Source organism: Adiantum capillus-veneris, chromosome 4 (genome assembly GCF_014529385.1).
Source record: "Adiantum capillus-veneris isolate H3 chromosome 4, ASM1452938v2, whole genome shotgun sequence".
Taxonomy (NCBI): Eukaryota; Viridiplantae; Streptophyta; class Polypodiopsida; order Polypodiales; family Pteridaceae; genus Adiantum; species Adiantum capillus-veneris.
Genome location: NC_140934.1, coordinates 46,796,340 through 46,814,874, shown reverse-complemented (window position 1 = coordinate 46,814,874; position 18,535 = coordinate 46,796,340). Strand labels below are relative to the sequence as shown.

General features: G+C 45.1%; 1 protein-coding gene across 1 annotated transcript; it reads left to right on the top strand.

Moving 5' to 3' along the window:
* The first annotated feature begins 9,969 nt into the window (after positions 1-9,969).
* On the top strand, positions 9,970-10,530 carry LOC147459094 (uncharacterized). The gene has a single exon (XM_086511544.1). It carries the CDS (start codon positions 9,970-9,972, stop codon positions 10,528-10,530), a length of 561 nt encoding a protein of 186 aa, XP_086367670.1.
* Positions 10,531-18,535: the final 8,005 nt, after the last annotated feature.

Here is an 18,535-nt window from a genome sequence, read left to right as displayed (position 1 = left end):
AACCCACCCCCTGCGCGCAGGGCGACTCCTGACATTGAAGGAGTAGGGAAAGGCCCCAATGGATCTTTCCTGGCCATCAAAGTTCAGGGGTAGAGCAGCCATGCGTGGACGCAGGAAGCGTACATGTCAGTACTCAGTATCTCCACAGGCTTGGCAGCAATAAAATTCTGCACACTGAGCTGGCAGTGATTTCTGCTGCTGAGTTGGCTCGCTCTCGTGCAGCACAGTGCTGAAATTCTAGTTGCTGATATGGCCGATATCCAACAATACATGTAAGGATCATGACATGGAATGGCTGGGGATTGAAGGGTGCAGAGCAACTGCCCCGACTCTTACGGAGAAGGGAATGCTCACGTAATGACCAATCCATGTAAAATGAGTGACTGGCAGAGGCTGGGAGCCAGTCTGTGCTCCTTGCAATGTCCCACAAGGCTTTCGGCGCATTTTACAGGGTAGGGAATGGTCCTCGAGCCGCTCACAATTGTGGGAGTTGCACAGCAGGGGAATGGTGCTTTTGAAGGACCATTCCCTGCTGTCGAGTTGGGGGTTGACAGGTGTCGGCTGATGAGACTGTCAGCCGCAGTCTGTAATTCTACAGGTGCTGAGGTGACAGCTTAAGGTGGATATTCTGGTTGCTGATGTGGCACACGCTGCTGCTATTCTGCCAGTTGATGTGTTGATGGCAGCATTGCTGCTGCACTCCACCTGCTGATTTGTCAATGTGAGCTTTGCTGCTGTCGTTTTTGTGAACCTGGCTGAGGTAGCTGGCATCTGACGGCTGCAGATCAATCGCCCCCCCCCCCCCCCCTCCCGGCCAAATCCCCAAACCCCCGACCATGATGGGAATGGTCACTATGTGACTGTTCCCAAGTGTCGCAGTTGGGGTTGGGGGCCAGGGGATCCTGGCCGTCTATTTACTCGCCCTGCCTCTGAATATTGTCATGCACCCAAGTGCCGTAATTCCCTGAAGTCACCTCCAATCACTTAATGCAGCCTCAGAGGGTGGAATCAATGCCACATCAGCATGCGGAATTCTCTCCGTCGCCATCCAACTCTTGCATGCCACCTCAACAGCTGTCAGGTACATGTGCAATCTATTTTTTTAACCTCTGACGCATCCATTGTATGGCCCCTCTCCCCCGACTGCGATGACCAGGAATGGTACCATTCTCGTAAAACATCAAAGCTGGGGTCATCAATAGCCAGAATTTTCTGCAGCCTGTGGCAATCAAAACATGCAAGCCAACTGCCAGAATCTGAGCCACCTACGCAGTCCTTGCATGCACTGTCGATGCTATCACCTGCAATTGCTGGTCCCCCCTTCCGGCTTGTAAATGCAAGAATTTTTGGCTGCTGATTTGGTGGGGTCGTCTTTGACATATGCAAAGTTGGCATGGTTTGTTTTGCAAGTGCTGTAAAGGATTTCGGCTGTGGGCCCTAGTAATGCCTAGGGAACGTAGGGTGCAGATCAACATCCCCATGATCTCCGACTTCAATGAACAGAACAGAACTCATCTTGAGGTATAGTGGCAGACTTTGGACCCTCGGCAGTGGAAGTCACATGAATGATCATATTCAGCACATGCAGGAGATCCAACTGGTGATTCTTCATGCAGGGAAGCTGATCTCTTCGAAGGATATGGTTATCATCGTGCTAACTCATTTAACTCTCGAGTATAGTGCTTTCTATTTAGCCTTGTTTACTTTGGGGAGGACTATGGATGTGACATGGGAGGAGCTTGTTCCCATGGTGTTATGTCAATAGGACTGGTTATGGAGGTTCGGATTTAGAGGGGGCTCTCTGGCCGTGACTGGACAGTCATCAAGGAAACCAAAGCAGAAGCAAAAGGCACTGGAGGATGATAATCCTAATATGGTGAGAGAACGAAGGAGGTGACTTGTCATATGGGCGGAGAAAAAAGGTATGAATTCAAAGCTACCATTGCACCTGTTTTTGGTTTGACTCACTCGTTCACCAGTATTTGTGAGTGCCTGATGAAGATGAAGGAACTTGTTCGATTTCTCTCTCAGCCCCAGGCTGAGGCGGCTGCTCCTACTTGCTTGACTGAGCCTAGAAGACCTATTGAGTCTTGGGAGAATGGTGTGGTAGACAAGTTAAAGGTTGTTCAACTTTGTGATACTCAGTCATGGGACACCTGCATGTTGGCTTCTGGCATTATGAGCCGGAGTGTGGAGCAGGTTGGATCGACTCATTCTCGGAGGTGGGCCGGTTGATCTCTTGCTTTTCCTATACCCTAGCTGTTGATGACATGCCCACATGGCATGATGTATAATCAGTGGAACTCTAGCCTATATGACAAACACCGGTTCCATGGACATGATGGACATTGATTTCAGTTGGGCACACTTGGTTACCATTGGTGGACATGACTGTCTATCCTTGGCTGTGCATCTCTCTGTAGAAAGGCTGTGTGCTTGATGTAGTGGTGGATTGGACTCGTTAAATTCTTTTGTTTTGTTGTGTACACAAGATCTGAGAGGGGTGTCAAAGAGTTTTGGAGGTAATCTCTTGTGTCTAAATCTAGTGAGTGAGGGCTTCTTTGTATCTGTGCCCGGCCTTGTGAGGCATTTCGAGGTTCTATGCATCAGGGGGAATTTTCTAAATTTTGTTTGGGTTGGCCACTTGTTGGCCTTTGTGTTGGGTGCCTTAACTTTTTACCTCTTTTCCTCTCGTTTCCACATTTTAGGGTCCTGGGGTATTTGGAGGTGGGTAGGGCATTTTCCTTGAACCCCTAGATTGGGGAGGGGAAGCCCCCCATTCTGGCATGTATGTCGCCAAGCCTTAAAACCTTTCTGGTGGTAGCGAGTTTATCTACAGGGTATGTCCTCTCTCTCTGTCTCTCTCTCTCTGGTGGTAGACTGGTTATGCCATTTCCCTCTTGAATAACAGGTCTCAAGTTCAACTCTCCTCGTTGGACAGATCTTTAAGGTCTTTTCGGATAGTTTCCTATGACGTTTAATCTCTCTCTCTCTCTCTCTCTCTCTCTCTCTCTCTCTCTCTCTCTGCAACCGCTGCCCCTGCTCGCGTTGTCCCCTGCTCCCTGCTTGCTGCTGCTCTGCTGCGCGCTCGCTCCCCCTCCACAGTTCCACCTGTTCGTGCTGCCCTGCTGCTCTGCTGCGCGCTGCAGCTTTGCACCCCCCCCGCCCTCGCTGTCTGCCGCACCAGCTCCGCGCTGCTGCCCCCTGCTGCCACTCAAACCCCCGCGCCCCCCCCCCCCGTCGATGCACTTTCCCCCCCGCCCCCCTTGCTGTCCGAGTGTAGAGAGAGAATGGAAGTAAAGAAACAAGCGTAGAGAGAGAAGTAGAAAAGCGTAGAGAGAGAAAGAGAAAAAATGGTGGAGAGAAAATTTGGTTTTTCAAGCATAGAGAGAAGGTTTGCGAACGTAGAGAGAGAAAGAGGGTTAGTTATATTTAAAAAAGAAAAAAAAGAAAAAAAAAGAGGCTTAGCCGTCTAGAGAGAGAAAACCCAACCGCGTAGAGAGAGAGAGAGAGAGAGAGAGAGAGAGCTTCTCCTTTTCACTCCTATATCCCTCTCCCTCTCTTGTGGCGGCCTTTTGACCATGAGGAAGCAGAATGGCAAAGATGACCCGGTGGAGGATGCCATTAAAAAATGCAAAGAAGAACTGAGCGAGTCCATCAGCATGATCAACCGCCACCTCTTAGGTACTATCAACATACTCGACGCGCGCGTGGCAGCACAGGATAGCACGATACATACACTCGAGGATCGTGTGAAGGCTCAAGATGAGGAAATCGCACTACTCAAGAAAGAGCTTGCAGAGGTGCTATCGCAGAATGTCCTTGAAGAGGGAGAGTTTCAACCCTCAGTAATTGAAGAGCTTAACATGATTAAGGAACAAGTGCGGGCCATCAAAGAAGGTGGGGAGCAACAAAAAGAAACGGCGACCTCGTGGGTAGATGTCATCACAAAGACCCAACAAAAAGTAGAAAAGGCCGAAAAATGGATCAAGATTGTCAAGAAAGGGAAAGGCAAGGAAATAACCCCCACCCCCACAGTGCACACCAACCATCATCAACTTGACACTAGAAGAGGAGCAAAGGAGATGTGTGCGGGCCTTACACGTAAGGATATGTTGTCACGATTGTGACTAGTTACACTCTTCTTGATTCATTACAGATGCAGATGCGAAGTGTGACTAACCCAAGAGGACTCCTATTCTCGAATGGTCACACCCCTTCGCCCAAAAGACATACCTCTTCGTCAAAAGCCACACTCCTTCGACGACTAGTCACACCCCTTCACCTTATGGATACGACTCTTCACCCAATGGTTGCAGCTCTTCGTCGAAAGGATGTGTCTTTTCGCGTAAAGTCATGTCTCTTCACAAAGAGACATGCCTCTTCACTGATGACTATTCAATTCCTATAAAAGGAACCCTTGTATCACACTTTCAAGGAATCAAACACAGAGTCTTCTAAGTCTTGTTCTAAGTTCAGTTTCAGTTTCTTAAGTCTTAATCATGAGTTTAAGTACTTAATTAAGGATTAGCGACTAGAATCCTTAAAGTGGTATCAGAGCAAATTTTTCCCGGGACCCGAAGGTTGTGAGCCTCTCACCCTCACTGCTACTCTTCCCCTTCTCGGAGTTGTATGGAAGCAGAAGAAAGATGGCCAGGACCCATGTTAGCATGAGGTAATTTTTTTTCTCAAAAACATACACAAAGATAAGCAGAAGATGGCAGAAAGCGTGGGTGTTGCGGCATACTAGTTGCACTCCTGGAGTAAGTTTCTCCAGCAGTAGGTGACTCTTTGTGTGGACCTCCCTCGCGTATCAGCCGTGAGCCCATGCATCCAGGCCACCCCTTCACCCGGCACTTCACTCACGGCAGCCCAAACATGGCAGCGCTTGGCTATTTTTCGAAGAGGCAGCAGCGTACGATTTTAAAAGCCAGCAACGTAGCGTTTCACATAAAAAGCCAACGCTGGAATTTTTAAGCAAGGCCATCCTTTTACTTTAAAAGATTTTGGCCGGCCGCCCAACTTAATTTTAAGTGGGCACCCTTGGGCACCCCTTTGTGGAAAAATTAAACAAAAAAAATACCAAGAGGCCAGCAGCAGCCAGTGCAATGGCAAAACAGCGCCATCATGAGAAAAATTCAGCGCACCCTCTTCTGCTAACTTCCAGCGCCACCAATTCTGGCCATCAATAGACGCGCACGCGGGCTTGTTCAGAGTCATGGACGACGATGCCTTCGACGTTCCCGTCAATTTTCTCTCGTACGTAGACGAAGTACCCGAAGAAATATTGCCAGAAAATCCTCCTCCGGCTCCCGAAGTGATAATTATACCAGATACCCCCGAAGCAGAACCCGTACCCGAACCGGAACCCACATTCGAACCGGAAGTCATTCTCATTTCGGATTCCCCGTCTCGAGTTCCAGTTCCAGAGGAAAGACAAGTTCCCGACTTCATTCTAGCACCCGAGCCTGCTCCTGTACTTGCATTACAGCCAGCATAGTTGCCCTAAAATTACATGGTTTATGTCACTCATCAGCATGCCTCGCGCTCACAGGGCTGTGTGGTGTGGCATATCATCGTTACATGCGAGGCTCTTCATTTGCCACACTACGAGCACATACTGAGCCGGTACCCCCACTTGGCTTATTTTTTGAAGGAGTGTCGCGTGGATTCAGTAAACGACATCATTTCCCAGCAGCCTTTAGTTCGGGTTCACAGCGAGTTACAGCTTCCGGACTACACGCCTTTGACGCCAGACGACACCTTCTATTGACGAGGAGGAAGATATCGAGGATTCGGATCTTGGACTAGATTTCTTAGAGGAGTGGGACGCAGCATCAGGAGCAGTTTCACCTTTTTACGGCAACCACACCTCTCCAGCTTCTCCGAGATATTCCCTGTGAGCCGTTAGAATGTCAGAGACAGGCAGTGCTGCACCAGATGATCCGATAGCCATCCTCAGAGAACAGATGTCCGTCCTCCAGGAGGCCCTCTCCATCGGTCTTGCATCGATGACCGCACGTTTGGATGTTCTGCGGGCCTTTTCTTCTTCGAGGACGCAGCCGGCTACCCATTCAGTTTCTTCGGTAGCAGAGTCAGTTCCTAAGCAAGTCGACGCTCCGGAACCAGAGGTAGACAATCCTGAATTGAAATATCTTTTTAAGATAATAAACACAGCACAAAAAAAGAAGATAGATGCAAAGTTGCCCGAGCCATACAACGGTCGCCGTGATAATCGTATGCTGGACCATTGGCTTTTCAAAATGGAGGTTTACTTTTCAAATACTGATCTCATTGAAAGCAAGAAAGTTGCTTTGGCTAGCTCTCTACTAAAGGATACTGCATTCCTTTGGTGGCGTCGCCGCATCAAAGATGGAAAAATCACCGCTACTTGGGGCAAATTCCGGTGCGTTCTTTGCAAGGCTTTTGAGCCTGCAAATGCCGATTTCCACGCCCGGTCTTCTCTTCACCGCCTGAGCCAAACTGGCTCCTTGGCCGCGTACATCTCAGAGTTTCAGAAATTAACTCTTGAGATAGAGACACTCAGTCCTTCCGACAAACTCCACAGTTTTGTTGACGGACTTGAGCCTTCCCTGCGAGATGATGTCCATAAATTTAACCCTGCCACACTGGATGCTGCAATCGCTTATGTTGAGCGTCTTGGTGACAATCGGCGCCCACTCAGAAGTTTCCTTCTTGGTGATCGAGTTTCCAATTCTGCAAGCTCTTCACAACGTAATTACCAAGGACAAGGTGGTCAGAATCAGCGTTCTTTCTCAGGAGCTCACTCGTCGAGACAATACTCTACTGGACAAACTTCTTTTCGACCCCAATCTTCTGGACAAGCAGCCATTTCTAGAGCCTCCTCTTTGGCAAATAATCAGAATCGACGAAACCATCGTCCCAATCATAGAAGGAATGGTCGTCGTGATTTTCGACCGAATACGTCCTCTGGACAGCAATCCTCTTCATCGGCTCCTTCAACCTCCACCTCCAACCGTACAGGATTATGTACAATTTGTCATGGAGATCACAGATGGTATGAATGCCCCAAGAAGCCAAATCCTTCAAATCCTCGCCAGAATTCTCACATGGAGACCACAATTGCAGAACCTATCCACAACCAACCTTCTGTCCCAAACAAAGGCAAACAAGCAGCACGTTGTGTTCGAGTTTCCAAGGTTGTAAGTGCCTTAATGATGAATGCTCGAAATCACGTTACTGCTCCAATGGATCTTTCGAATCAGGTTCGCAGCCTCCTTGGCTTTGTTGGCAAGCAGCAAATCAACGTTCTTGTGGACAGTGGGTGTTCTACTATTTCGTCAGCACATCTTTGATTACTAAATTGCGCCTTCAAACTCAACCTAGTGAGGCAGCTTACCAAGTAGAACTTGCTGATGGTTCCTTCCTCGAGTGCAACAAAAGGATTGAAAAGCTGGATTTTCAGATACAAGATTACCAAGATCAGCTTGGTTTTACAGTTATGCCCTTGTCACATTACGACTTGATCTTTGGCCATGGTTATGTCAGTATGATCCAATAATCAGTTTCAGAGATCACTCAATTCGGCTCTTTCACAAGCAACAGGAAATAGAGCTTCGTGGTCTTTTCAGTGCCAAACCCATTATATTGGTTTCTGCTTTACAACTCAAACGGCTGGTTCGAAAACGTGATTGTGCTACTGCCTTAATCATGTTAAGAGATGTTAAACCCGGTGCAGAAGAAACAGAAGTTAAATCCTCCTCAAATATTGCCTATTTGCAGCAACCCTTCTTTCAACCACATTTGGACTTGTTTCCCGACGAGCTACCAACAACTTTGCCTCCTCGACGTCCCGTGGATCATCCCATTGATTTGATCCCCGGCCAACCTCCACCAATTCGAGCCCCTTATCGAGTTTCATACTCAGAGTCTCAAGAGATACAGCGGCAGCTAGAAGATTTGTTGGATAAAGGTCATATTCGCCCAAGCAGAAGTCCCTTTGGAGCTCCTGTTCTGTTGGTAAAAAAGAAGGATGGATCTATGCGTCTTTGCATCGACTATCGTGCTTTGAATAAGTTGACGATCAAAAACAAGTTTCCCCTGCCTCGCATTGACGAGTTATTTGATCAGTTATTGGGAGCAAAGATCTACTCCAAAATTGATCTAAAATCAGGGTATCACCAAATTCGCATTCGCATTGGTGATGAGTACAAAACAGCTTTTCGCACAAAGTATGGTCACTATGAATTTATGGTATTACCATTCGGGTTAACCAATGCCCCGGCCTCTTTCATGATACTGATGAACGAAATATTCGGACCATACTTGGACAAGTTCATGATCGTATATTTGGATGACATTTTAGTTTTCAATCGAACGATGGCTGCTCACAAGGAACATTTGAAGCTTGTCTTCCAAGTTTTGCGAACCAATGTGCTATACATCAATAAGAAGAAAAGTGATTTCTTCAAGAATCAAGTGGAATACCTTGGTCACATTATTTCTGCCAGTGGCGTTGCAGTCGATCCCAAGAAAATACAGGTCATAGTGGATTGGCCTTTACCGCTCACCATCTCAGATGTGCGCTCCTTTTTGGGACTTGCAAACTTTTATCATACCAAGGTCCACAAATTCTCCGACATTGTAGCTCCTTTGACTGAGCTTACCAAGCAGGATAAACTTCAATGGACTGAAGAAGCAGAACAGTCGTTCAAAGCCCTTAAACATGCCTTGACGACAACTCCAGTTTTGGCTATTGCAGATCCTACTCAACCTTTTAAGGTCAGGACCGATGCGTCAGATCGTGCTTTTGGAGGTGTTCTTATGCAGAATGAGCGTGTCATTGCTTTTGACAGCCGCAAATTTTCATCCATACAAATGAGATACCCAGTTTATGACAAGGAATTTTTAGCCATTGTTCATGCTTACCGCACTTGGAAACATTATCTTCTTGGCGCAGATTCCGTGGTGCAGACAGATCATCAATCATTGACATACATTTTTACTCAATCGGTGATGAATTCTCGTCAAGGACGATGGGTTGAGTTCTTGGAAAATTTTCATATGATTATTCAATACGTGGCAGGCCTCGCAAATGCAGTTGCAGATGCCTTAAGCCGTCTTCCTCGAGCCATCAACTTTGCCATTTCCGGTGTGCAGATGGAAATACTTGCTTGTTTCAAGTATTTGACAGATCGAGATTTTGGGGATGCATTTCAAGCCCTTAAATCCTCTACTCCGACTCCTGCAGAGATGAATATGTTCGCAGCTTACACCATTGTCAATGACTTGTTGTATTACATTGATCGCATTTGTGTTCCACACAATACACCATTGCGGAAAATTTTGATCCAAGAACATCATGAAGTCCCTTTTGCTGCTCATCCAGGTATCAACAAGACATACAGATTGTTATCTGCAACATATTTTTGGCCACAAATGCAGCAAGATGTTATCAAGTTTGTCAAAGCTTGTCATTCCTGTCAAATAATGAAGGCCTCTCGACAACTTCCTCAAGGGTTACTTCATCCTTTACCCGTACCTCAAGAAAGATGGGAAAGTGTCAGCATGGATTTTATCACTACATTGCCTCGTTCTCAAAAAGGCAATGCACAGATTCTCGTAGTGGTGGATCGGTTTTCAAAGATGGCACACTTTATTCCTTGCAAGAAAGCTGCCTCGGCACCAGACGTTGCGCAATTATTTGTGCAACACATTTTCAGATTACATGGATTACCAAAATCTATTGTTTCAGACAGAGATCCAAAATTCACAGGACATTTTTGGACATCCCTTTTCAAATCCCTTGGTACAAATTTGTTATTCAGCTAAGCATACCATCCTCAAATTGATGGACAGACAGAAAGAGTGAATTAAATTTTGGAAGAAATGCTTCAACATTACATACAAATTCGATTGGGATCATGGGAAGAGTATTTGCCACTTGTAGAGTTGGCATACAATAACTCTATCCATTCAGTAACTGGCATGACTCCATTCCAAGCAGCTTATGGGCATACTCCTCTTATACTGACAAACTTTGTTCTTCAACACAAAGTAGCTCTAGCAGATCAGTTGGTTCAAGAAATGCAAGATGTACTTATTCAAGTACGTGACAAGTTGGTTCATGTCCAACAAAAGTACCAGAAACAAGCCAATAAGCATCGACGACATGCAGATTTCCAAGAGGGAGATTTGGTTTTATTATATGTAGCACCTCATCGCTACAAAACTGTGAAATCGATCTTTCCAAAGTTGCGCTTTCGCTTCTATGGACTTTTCAAAATAATTAAGAAGTACTCAGTTGTCAGTTACAAGTTGGAACTTCCACTCTCATGGGGAAAACTTCATCCAACTTTCCACATTTCTTGGCTCAAACAATACATACAAGGAGATTCGCCAATTCCAGACTTATCTTCTTATGTGCCAGAAATTGAAGATGAACACATAATTCTTGTTCCAGAAAAGATTCTTGATGTAAGACAAAAAGAAACAAGACGAAAGATCACAACAAAATTTCTTGTCAAGTGGATGGATCTTGATGAGTAAGACTCAACTTGGCAAACGGATGAAGATATGCAGCAGTACCCAAACCTCCTTCAAGAATTCTTTGAAAAGTGGAAGACTTTCATCTGAACACGGGGTTTTAATGTAAATGGGAGGGAATGTCACGATTGTGACTAGTTACACTCTTCTTGATTCATTACAGATGCAGATGCGAAGTGTGACTAACCCAAGTGGACTCCTGTTCTCGAATGGTCACACCCCTTCGCCCAAAAGACATACCTCTTCGCCAAAAGCCACACTCCTTCGACGACTGGTCACACCCCTTCACCTTACGGATGTGACTCTTCACCCAATGGTTGCAGCTCTTTGCCGAAAGGATGCGTCTTTTCGCCTAAAGTCATGTCTCTTCACAAAGAGACATGCCTCTTCACTGATGACTATTCAATTCCTATAAAAGGAACCCTTGTATCACACTTTCAAGGAATCAAACACAAAGTCTTCTAAGTCTTGTTCTAAGTTCAGTTTCAGTTTCTTAAGTCTTAATCATGAGTTTAAGTACTTAATTAAGGATTAGCGACTAGAATCCTTACATATGTGGCCTCAGAGACCAAGATAATGGGGAGGAAGAGGTGAAAGAACTCACGACTCTGGTGGGGGTCAACGAGCAGACACATACGAGGGCATGGAGAGTGGGCACAAAGAAAAGCGGGAGCAACGGAGAAACCTTGAAGGAAAGGGCACTCATTCTCCGCTTCCCCTCCATGGAAGCGAAGAAGGATTTCCTGAAGAAGAGATCGACTCTAAAGAAGACTGACATCTTTCTTGGAGATGACCTTACCCTCTCGCAGATTGCTCATATGCAAGAAGTTATGTCGGAAATTAGAGCAGCAAGGGAAAAGAGGAAGATTGCTTTTTACAAGATGGAAAGGTGGTGATATTGGAGCAACGTCCCGCATGACGGTGCAAGACCTATGGGACCACACTAAAGATGGTAACCTGGAATTGTAACGGTTCACTTTGTCTTGATGTAGGGGCTTGAGGATAGCTTCACAGGTAGAGACATCATCTTTTACTCTGAGACGCATCAAGCCCTTGGGCAATCCATGCCACAGGTGAGCAGATATAGATGGGAGACAGCCTGCAGACAAGAGACTAGATCGGAGCATCGAGGACGAGGCTCAAGGGGAGTGACAGTTCTATTCAGGGAGGATTTGCAGCGATTGATATATATAACGTGCAAGGATGAGCATGCTAGGTACATGTGGGTGAGGCTCAGGGAAAAGACGGACAGATACCTCTACATTGCTATCTGTTACTTTCCTCCTAGTACGTCAGTATATGCATCACCTAGGGGACAATCCCCCTTTGCTATTTTGGATAATGACATATCTGAGGAAATGCTTAGGGAGCTGGACGTTGCAGAGATGGGTCTATCCAGATTATCACAAGATGAGGAATACACGGAATATGGCAGATAGTTTATAGATTGGCCATTTTGAATGGCCTACAAAGATTTTTGACAACTGGAGGTTTTACTTGCTTTCCACAGCGACATGGTGCCATCACAGTGGATTATGTTATTGCCCAGCCAGGTCTCATTCCATTCTTTCAAGATTTCATGGTGGACACTAGGCCAGTTGGAGTAGAGTTGATCATGCTATCTTGTCCTTCACCCTGACGTTTCAGTTCCGCGTAGCTCCATTAGGAGAGGTCTCTACACACATCCGGTATACCTTCATGAGGGAGACAGACTCTGTGTATATGGATGAGATATACAGGAAGCTATGCACTCAGGAGCCAGGACGGCCACTAGATGAACTCACTCAGATACTAACACAGACGCTCCATGATGCAGTATCAGAAGCATACCCCCATAGCCAACCTACACGGAGACGATCTGGAAAAATGCCCCAGAACAATTGGTATGATGAAGAGTGTAGAGAGATGAGGTTTTGGTAGCCATAATAGGGGGCCCGAAGCATTCCCATAATAAGCAAAACCTACCTACTCAAACACTTCTACCCCATCTTGCATTTTCTATCCTCGCAACGAGTCGATCATGATAGCAAAAAGAAACATGGGATAACCTTCATTCTACTATTCACTTGTGACAATCACACATACTATACCTTGGCTCACTAATGGTGGGTTTCAACTATGCTTTTGCTTGCTCACAGATTAGACTTGTTGATGCAAGACTTTGGCCATTCCAAAACATGGTAGGTTTTCTACGAGGCTTCCAAGAGCTACCATACCCTCCATGTCTCGTGCAAAGGGAATCACTATTTTCATTAGGTGCTAAGTGAGGGGCCCTCTCCATATTCCTTTGAATATGCTTGCATCTATAGGACATGTGGCATTATGCACATGTGCAAACAAATTCATAATGAGATTGTAGTGAGAGATAAGCTTCGCAATGCTTTGATCGACATGTATGATGATACAACAAAGAGGCTCAAAGCCCTGGGCTTCGCTCGCATGTTGAATTAAGAATTGGTTGGTGATGGTAGGAAGGAAAGCTACAGTGGTAGCCAGAGGGCTACTTCAAATGTGAAAGGATGAGGTCAATAAAAAAGAGAATAGTATGGCTAGGTTGTTAGGGTTGAAATGGAAACATGGATTGCATATTTATTTTTGCATTGTGGTTCGACCAACATGTATGGCATAGTGATGTTATGGCTCAACTTGCAGTCCTCAATTGTATGCATGTTGCAAGCCATTGCATCTTCACTAGTAAGCATGAGGTTCCATATCCATAGCATCTACCGATTATTGCTTGTCTCAAGGGAGGGATGGATTGATGGGTCTACAACTTGAGGGTGATAAATTCTTCCCCATGCACTACAAGTCCAAAAAGAAAGTAGCCTTCTAGCTGTGGAGGACAAGCATAATAGCAACCCTCTAGTACTAGAGGAAAAGCATATAATGACTCTTCACCATTGGAGGAGAAACAAGTGTATAGGGGAGGGCACGTTTCGTACGGTTTACGATAAGTGATGGAGGATGGTGCCACCTCCTTGCCATACATATGCATGGTCTTTCCTTTTTTATATGGTGCATGGTAGAGGAATTGCTAAGTTTAGTAATAGATTTCTATACATATAAGAAGTTCAAGATCAATAATGTAGCGCTTTGTTTTTTGTTGTTGAAGCTTTGATCTATCTTATTGCTCCTCGTTCTACTCTCTCTCTCTCTCTCTCTCTCTCTCTCTCTCTCACACACACACACACACACACACACACACACACACACATACATGATGTTGTTTATACGCAGTTCAAAAAAAAATCCTATTGGTATATCGGAGTGGCTTGTTGCCACTTCCTAGGTGGATATAAGCTGGCGATTGGTGTCATAATAATCAATATCTAATTCTCCTAAATGATTTTCTCATGTTAAACTGATCATTTAATATGGGGAAGTGACAGGGGAGAAAAAGCTAGAATATTGGTTAAGCTAGCTGACTGGGCACAATAGGGATCCAAAGGGGGGGGCCATCTGCAAAAGAGCAATGTGAAACAATGGGCTTAAAAGACCTTAAGGTTCATCCCATTAAGACTTCCAAAACGCTAAGGTTCCAAAATTCAAAGGTTGTGTCCAAAGGTCAAACATTAAGGGAATGCTTTGTGCGTGTCAGAAAAAGTCTTCATAATCCCTACATAGGAGGGGGCGAGCCTTGCAAGTAGGGGATGAGAGAGAAACTCACACACACACTCACAAGCTTCATTTGTACACAAGGGGAAAGAGGGATACATGTCAGCTCCCTAGCCCAAATGCCCACAAGGTGTACTCAAATCCTATTAGATGGCCTTGGAGGTGGACCAATGAGATTTAGGTTAGATTAAATCTAGTTTAATTAATTCAAAAACACTTAATAAAAGAACCAATAAGAATTAAGCTCTCTAGAAGACTATTGGACAGTCTCCCAAGGGGTCCAATGAGCATTCAGCAGCCCAATGGCTTGCCTGATTCCTATTGACCAGGAGGCAAAGGGGTTCAATGAGAGTTTAATTGCATTTATTAATTACCTAAAGCTCTCACAAAAGGGGAAAGGACTATCACTTATGCTGCTTAATTTCCATTGGCTAGGCCTAGGGAGGTCCAATGAGGTGTGAGGATGAGCAAATAGCAAGAGGGGTCGACCAAGAGAGAGAGGGGGCTGATTTTTGAAAGGCATTATCACACACTCACACACTCACACAATCTCATGTGTGAAGCAAGAAGACTCTCTCTCTCCTTCTCAAGCTTTAATGGAAAGCTTACCACCTACTCCAAGCTTGTGAGAAGGGAGGCCTACACCAACAACTCTTGGCTTTGTGATGCAAATCCAACCAAGAGCCAAGCTTCAATGCATGCTAATATGCTCTACCATGCTAATTACTAAGCTAAGCTATGCTAATATGAGTGATTATGTGAGGAGATGTACATCTTTCTCATAAGAATACTCCTTCTTTCTCTCAATCTACTCTCATACCCCGCTAGCTCTCACCATCTTTGAAGGTGTGTGAGAGGTTTTGGGTCTAAGACCGTGAGGGAATTGATGTTGTGTTTGATAAGTGTTTTGCTTAGTGCATGAATTTTCCATCTTCATTGCACTAGCTAGTATTGAAGAAACACAAAGAATTGTATTGTAAAATGTCTCTCTTGATGGGAGAAACCATAATACAAAGCCTTTTGGAGGGGGGGACCGGCTCCATGCAAATCCGGTCCTCAACTGTTGTCAATTGCTTAATTTCTCTCTCTTTTGAAGTATTGTTCATGCTATCTAGCTAGGTGTTATACTTTTTGTTGCTCTCTCCACCCAAGCACTCTTGTTATTCTCATTAGGAATCTATTCTAATGAAATGCTCACTATGTTCATGCTATTTTCCTCTACACACAAGTTACTAGACCATTAAATGTTACATTGGTATCAAAGCACAAGGTTTCTCTTTCCTTGCTCAAGAAGGGAAGTCCTCAAGCTAGCTATAAATGGTTGGTACTATTAATTGCACGTGAGTAAGTAGAATAGGGTTTTTTCAGCCTTGAAGTGCGTTTGCCTTCGTGAAGTTAACGGAGCATCACCGTCAAGAGCTATGGTCTTAATAGTGGAGTCCTACGGGGCTTGCCTACGGCTTACCACTATTGAGCTATTAGAAGCTTGACAGGAGTCGATGTCGTTTTGGTGTTGAACGAACCTCTCTTCTATTCCTTACAATTAATGGTATTTGAACCACGGGTACAGTAGCTTGAGTGCTTTTTCTAAAGGGGTAAAGAGAAGTAGCAACTAGGGCTTGAAGTGAAAAGTACACCTAAAAATTTTACACCTAAAAGTTGTTAGAATGGTTGACAATAGTAAAGAGAGTGAAATTAATGTCGATAACTTTGATTTTGCTAATGAGCAAGGTACTAATGATACCCCAATGCTTGTTAACTATCTTGTTTCTAGGCTTCAACAAGCCATGGGCAATCCATCCCTCCAAAGTGAAGTGCAACGATAGCTTTGTGCTCATGGGATTCTCCAAGCTCCCCACCATGACAAGAGAGCACCTAGGAAGCCTCCTTGCGAGACTTCCAAAAGAGGCCTCTCTCCAATTCGGGAAGAACAAGAGGATCCATATGAAGGGCTGAGAAATTTGCTCCTTGATGACGCATCTCCTTCTCAAAGAAGAATTCAAGAGCCTCCACCGAAGGAACGAAAAATAAGTGACGCTCCTGCCACCTCGGCGGAGATGGCTCCACGAAGACGGCGGGCTAAACACTCTCCATCACCTCCAATACGGAGAAGACCATCGCATACTTCTCCACACCATACTTTAAAGAGGGATGACAAAAAGCAAGAGAAGAAAAAGGCGAGAAAGAGGACACCCTCTTCTCCATCTTCTTCATCCTCTTCCTCTTATGAAAGTGATGGTGAAGACAAAGAAGATCAAGGAAAGAAAAAGGCGAGAAAGAGATCACCCTCTTCTCCATCTTCCTCAAATTCTTCATCTTCTGAAGAAAGTGATGGTGCAACCTTTGAACCATCAAAAAGAAGAGGCCATAGGAAATCCTATGCCGCGTGGAAGAGGTCATCCAGGCTTAAGAAATTCAAAGAGGGAGGAAAGAGCATCTCTTTCCTTACCTATGATGGCACTTTTGGTGCTACGGACAAAGTCTGGGCCTTTATCCAACAATTTGATGCGCGTTTGGATATGAGGGCTTCACGGAGTCCTCTAAGCTACGCCATGTAGCAATGCACTTTCAAAATTTCGCCAAGCAATGGTGGTCTAACCTACGGGCCAACGGTGAAGCTCCACGAACATGGAAAGCTTTAGAGCTTCCATTATGAAGCAGTTTTTGGCCACCGATGTCAAAGACAAAGTACTCACCGAATGGCGAAGCTTGAAGCTCTCTCCCTACTAATCCATTCACAAATATATAGACAAGTTTTGGGATTTACAACTCAAAGCCACTGTCTTCAAGAAGTTGGATTTTGGAGAGCAAAAGCAACAATTTTGTGTGGACTTAACTGAAGAAATGGTGGAGTATGTCAACTCCCAAAAGCCACGCACCATATCGGCGGTTATACACCATACTATGGAGGCCTCTCGAATCAATTTCCAAAGGGGGGCTAAAAGAAATTTTAAGCCCACGAAAAACAAGGGTTCCAATGAGCCTAAGGGGAAGGACAGTGTCCAAAAGTCTCTTAAGGGCAACTCCAACAAAGATAAAGAGAAGGGAGTTTATAAAGGCAAAAATAAATTTTCTCCTGAAGAGCTTGAGCGTTATTGCAAGGATAACCGCTGTTTCAAGTGCGGCGAGCAAGGGCATACTGTTGGACGCATACGCCGCGACGGACGCCAACACAGCGAGAACTCACCTAACAAGATTTGTCAGCTAAGGACGAAGTTCGACCTGCAGGCGCGTGGAAGCAAGCATAGGGTGTCAATCTACACTCGACGGACTCCTAACTAATTCCTACTGAGGTCTCTACCCAATGTCTAAGTCACAGCCTTCAAGAGTGCATAAGAGGAAACTTCCTACAACGCTTGCTAGAGCCGAACACCCATCAAACAATCTCGAAACACCACAGAACTTGAAGGAGAGCCTACTAACACCAATAGGTCGCTCTCCCTAAGGACTATGAACCAAAACCCCAACCCAAAACACCCGGTGCAAAATCACGTAGGATGTTTGGCCGAAATTTGCAGGTATTTGTTTCCAAAATCTAAAGTGGTTAATGTGTAGCTCTACTCAATGTGAACGCGTGGATATGTTGCAATGCAAAATCAGACAACGTATGCTCACCGAATCACCAGATGAAGCTCGCAAAATCGGACCGTACATGTGCAATGTACATATCGACGCGTAGCTCTCATCGGGGCAACATGCTGCACTTCTCCGCCCTCGATTCTGACCACTGGTGCACACGTAGCGTCAAGATGAAGCTCTCACTCTCTCTCGTACACAGTACGCTCACTCACAGACTTCAAAACTTTTTTTTAAATGACAAAAGGTTTTTCATTAAGGTCAAAAAGTGGTATAAATACCTTAAATTTCTCAAACCCTAATGCTCCATCTTAACCATCTAGTCAATCTAAATGTCAAAATTGGGATACAATCTGGAAACTTCTGTAAGCCCCAATATTTACAAGGTGAAATGTCGGGTTTTCTCAATGAATGAATAATTACAAAAAAATAATAATCTGCCGAGCAGTCAATTTTCGTAGGGTGTGTCCAGCTTCTAACACTCCTCCCCTCCTTTCTCATGTCGTCCCCGACATGGCTGTCGAGCTGTTCTTCATCTTATGGTTTCTCGCATCTTGAGCAGCGGCCCAACACTACTGGCTCAACATGCAAGATACGAGTCGCTGCTGATGGTGAAGAAGCCGGTGTAGAAAGCTTCTTCAAAGGCCTGGAGGTGATAGGATGGCAAAAACATGATCCTTTGATACAATGCATGTATCACCTCCTTGGAAGACTGACCAGACAGATCATATGTACATCTGTAAGTATCTTGAAAGAAGAAGATATTGTCTGTCGCCTGGCCCGGTTTGAACGTCTCAAAGACTGCTAAAAGGGTTTT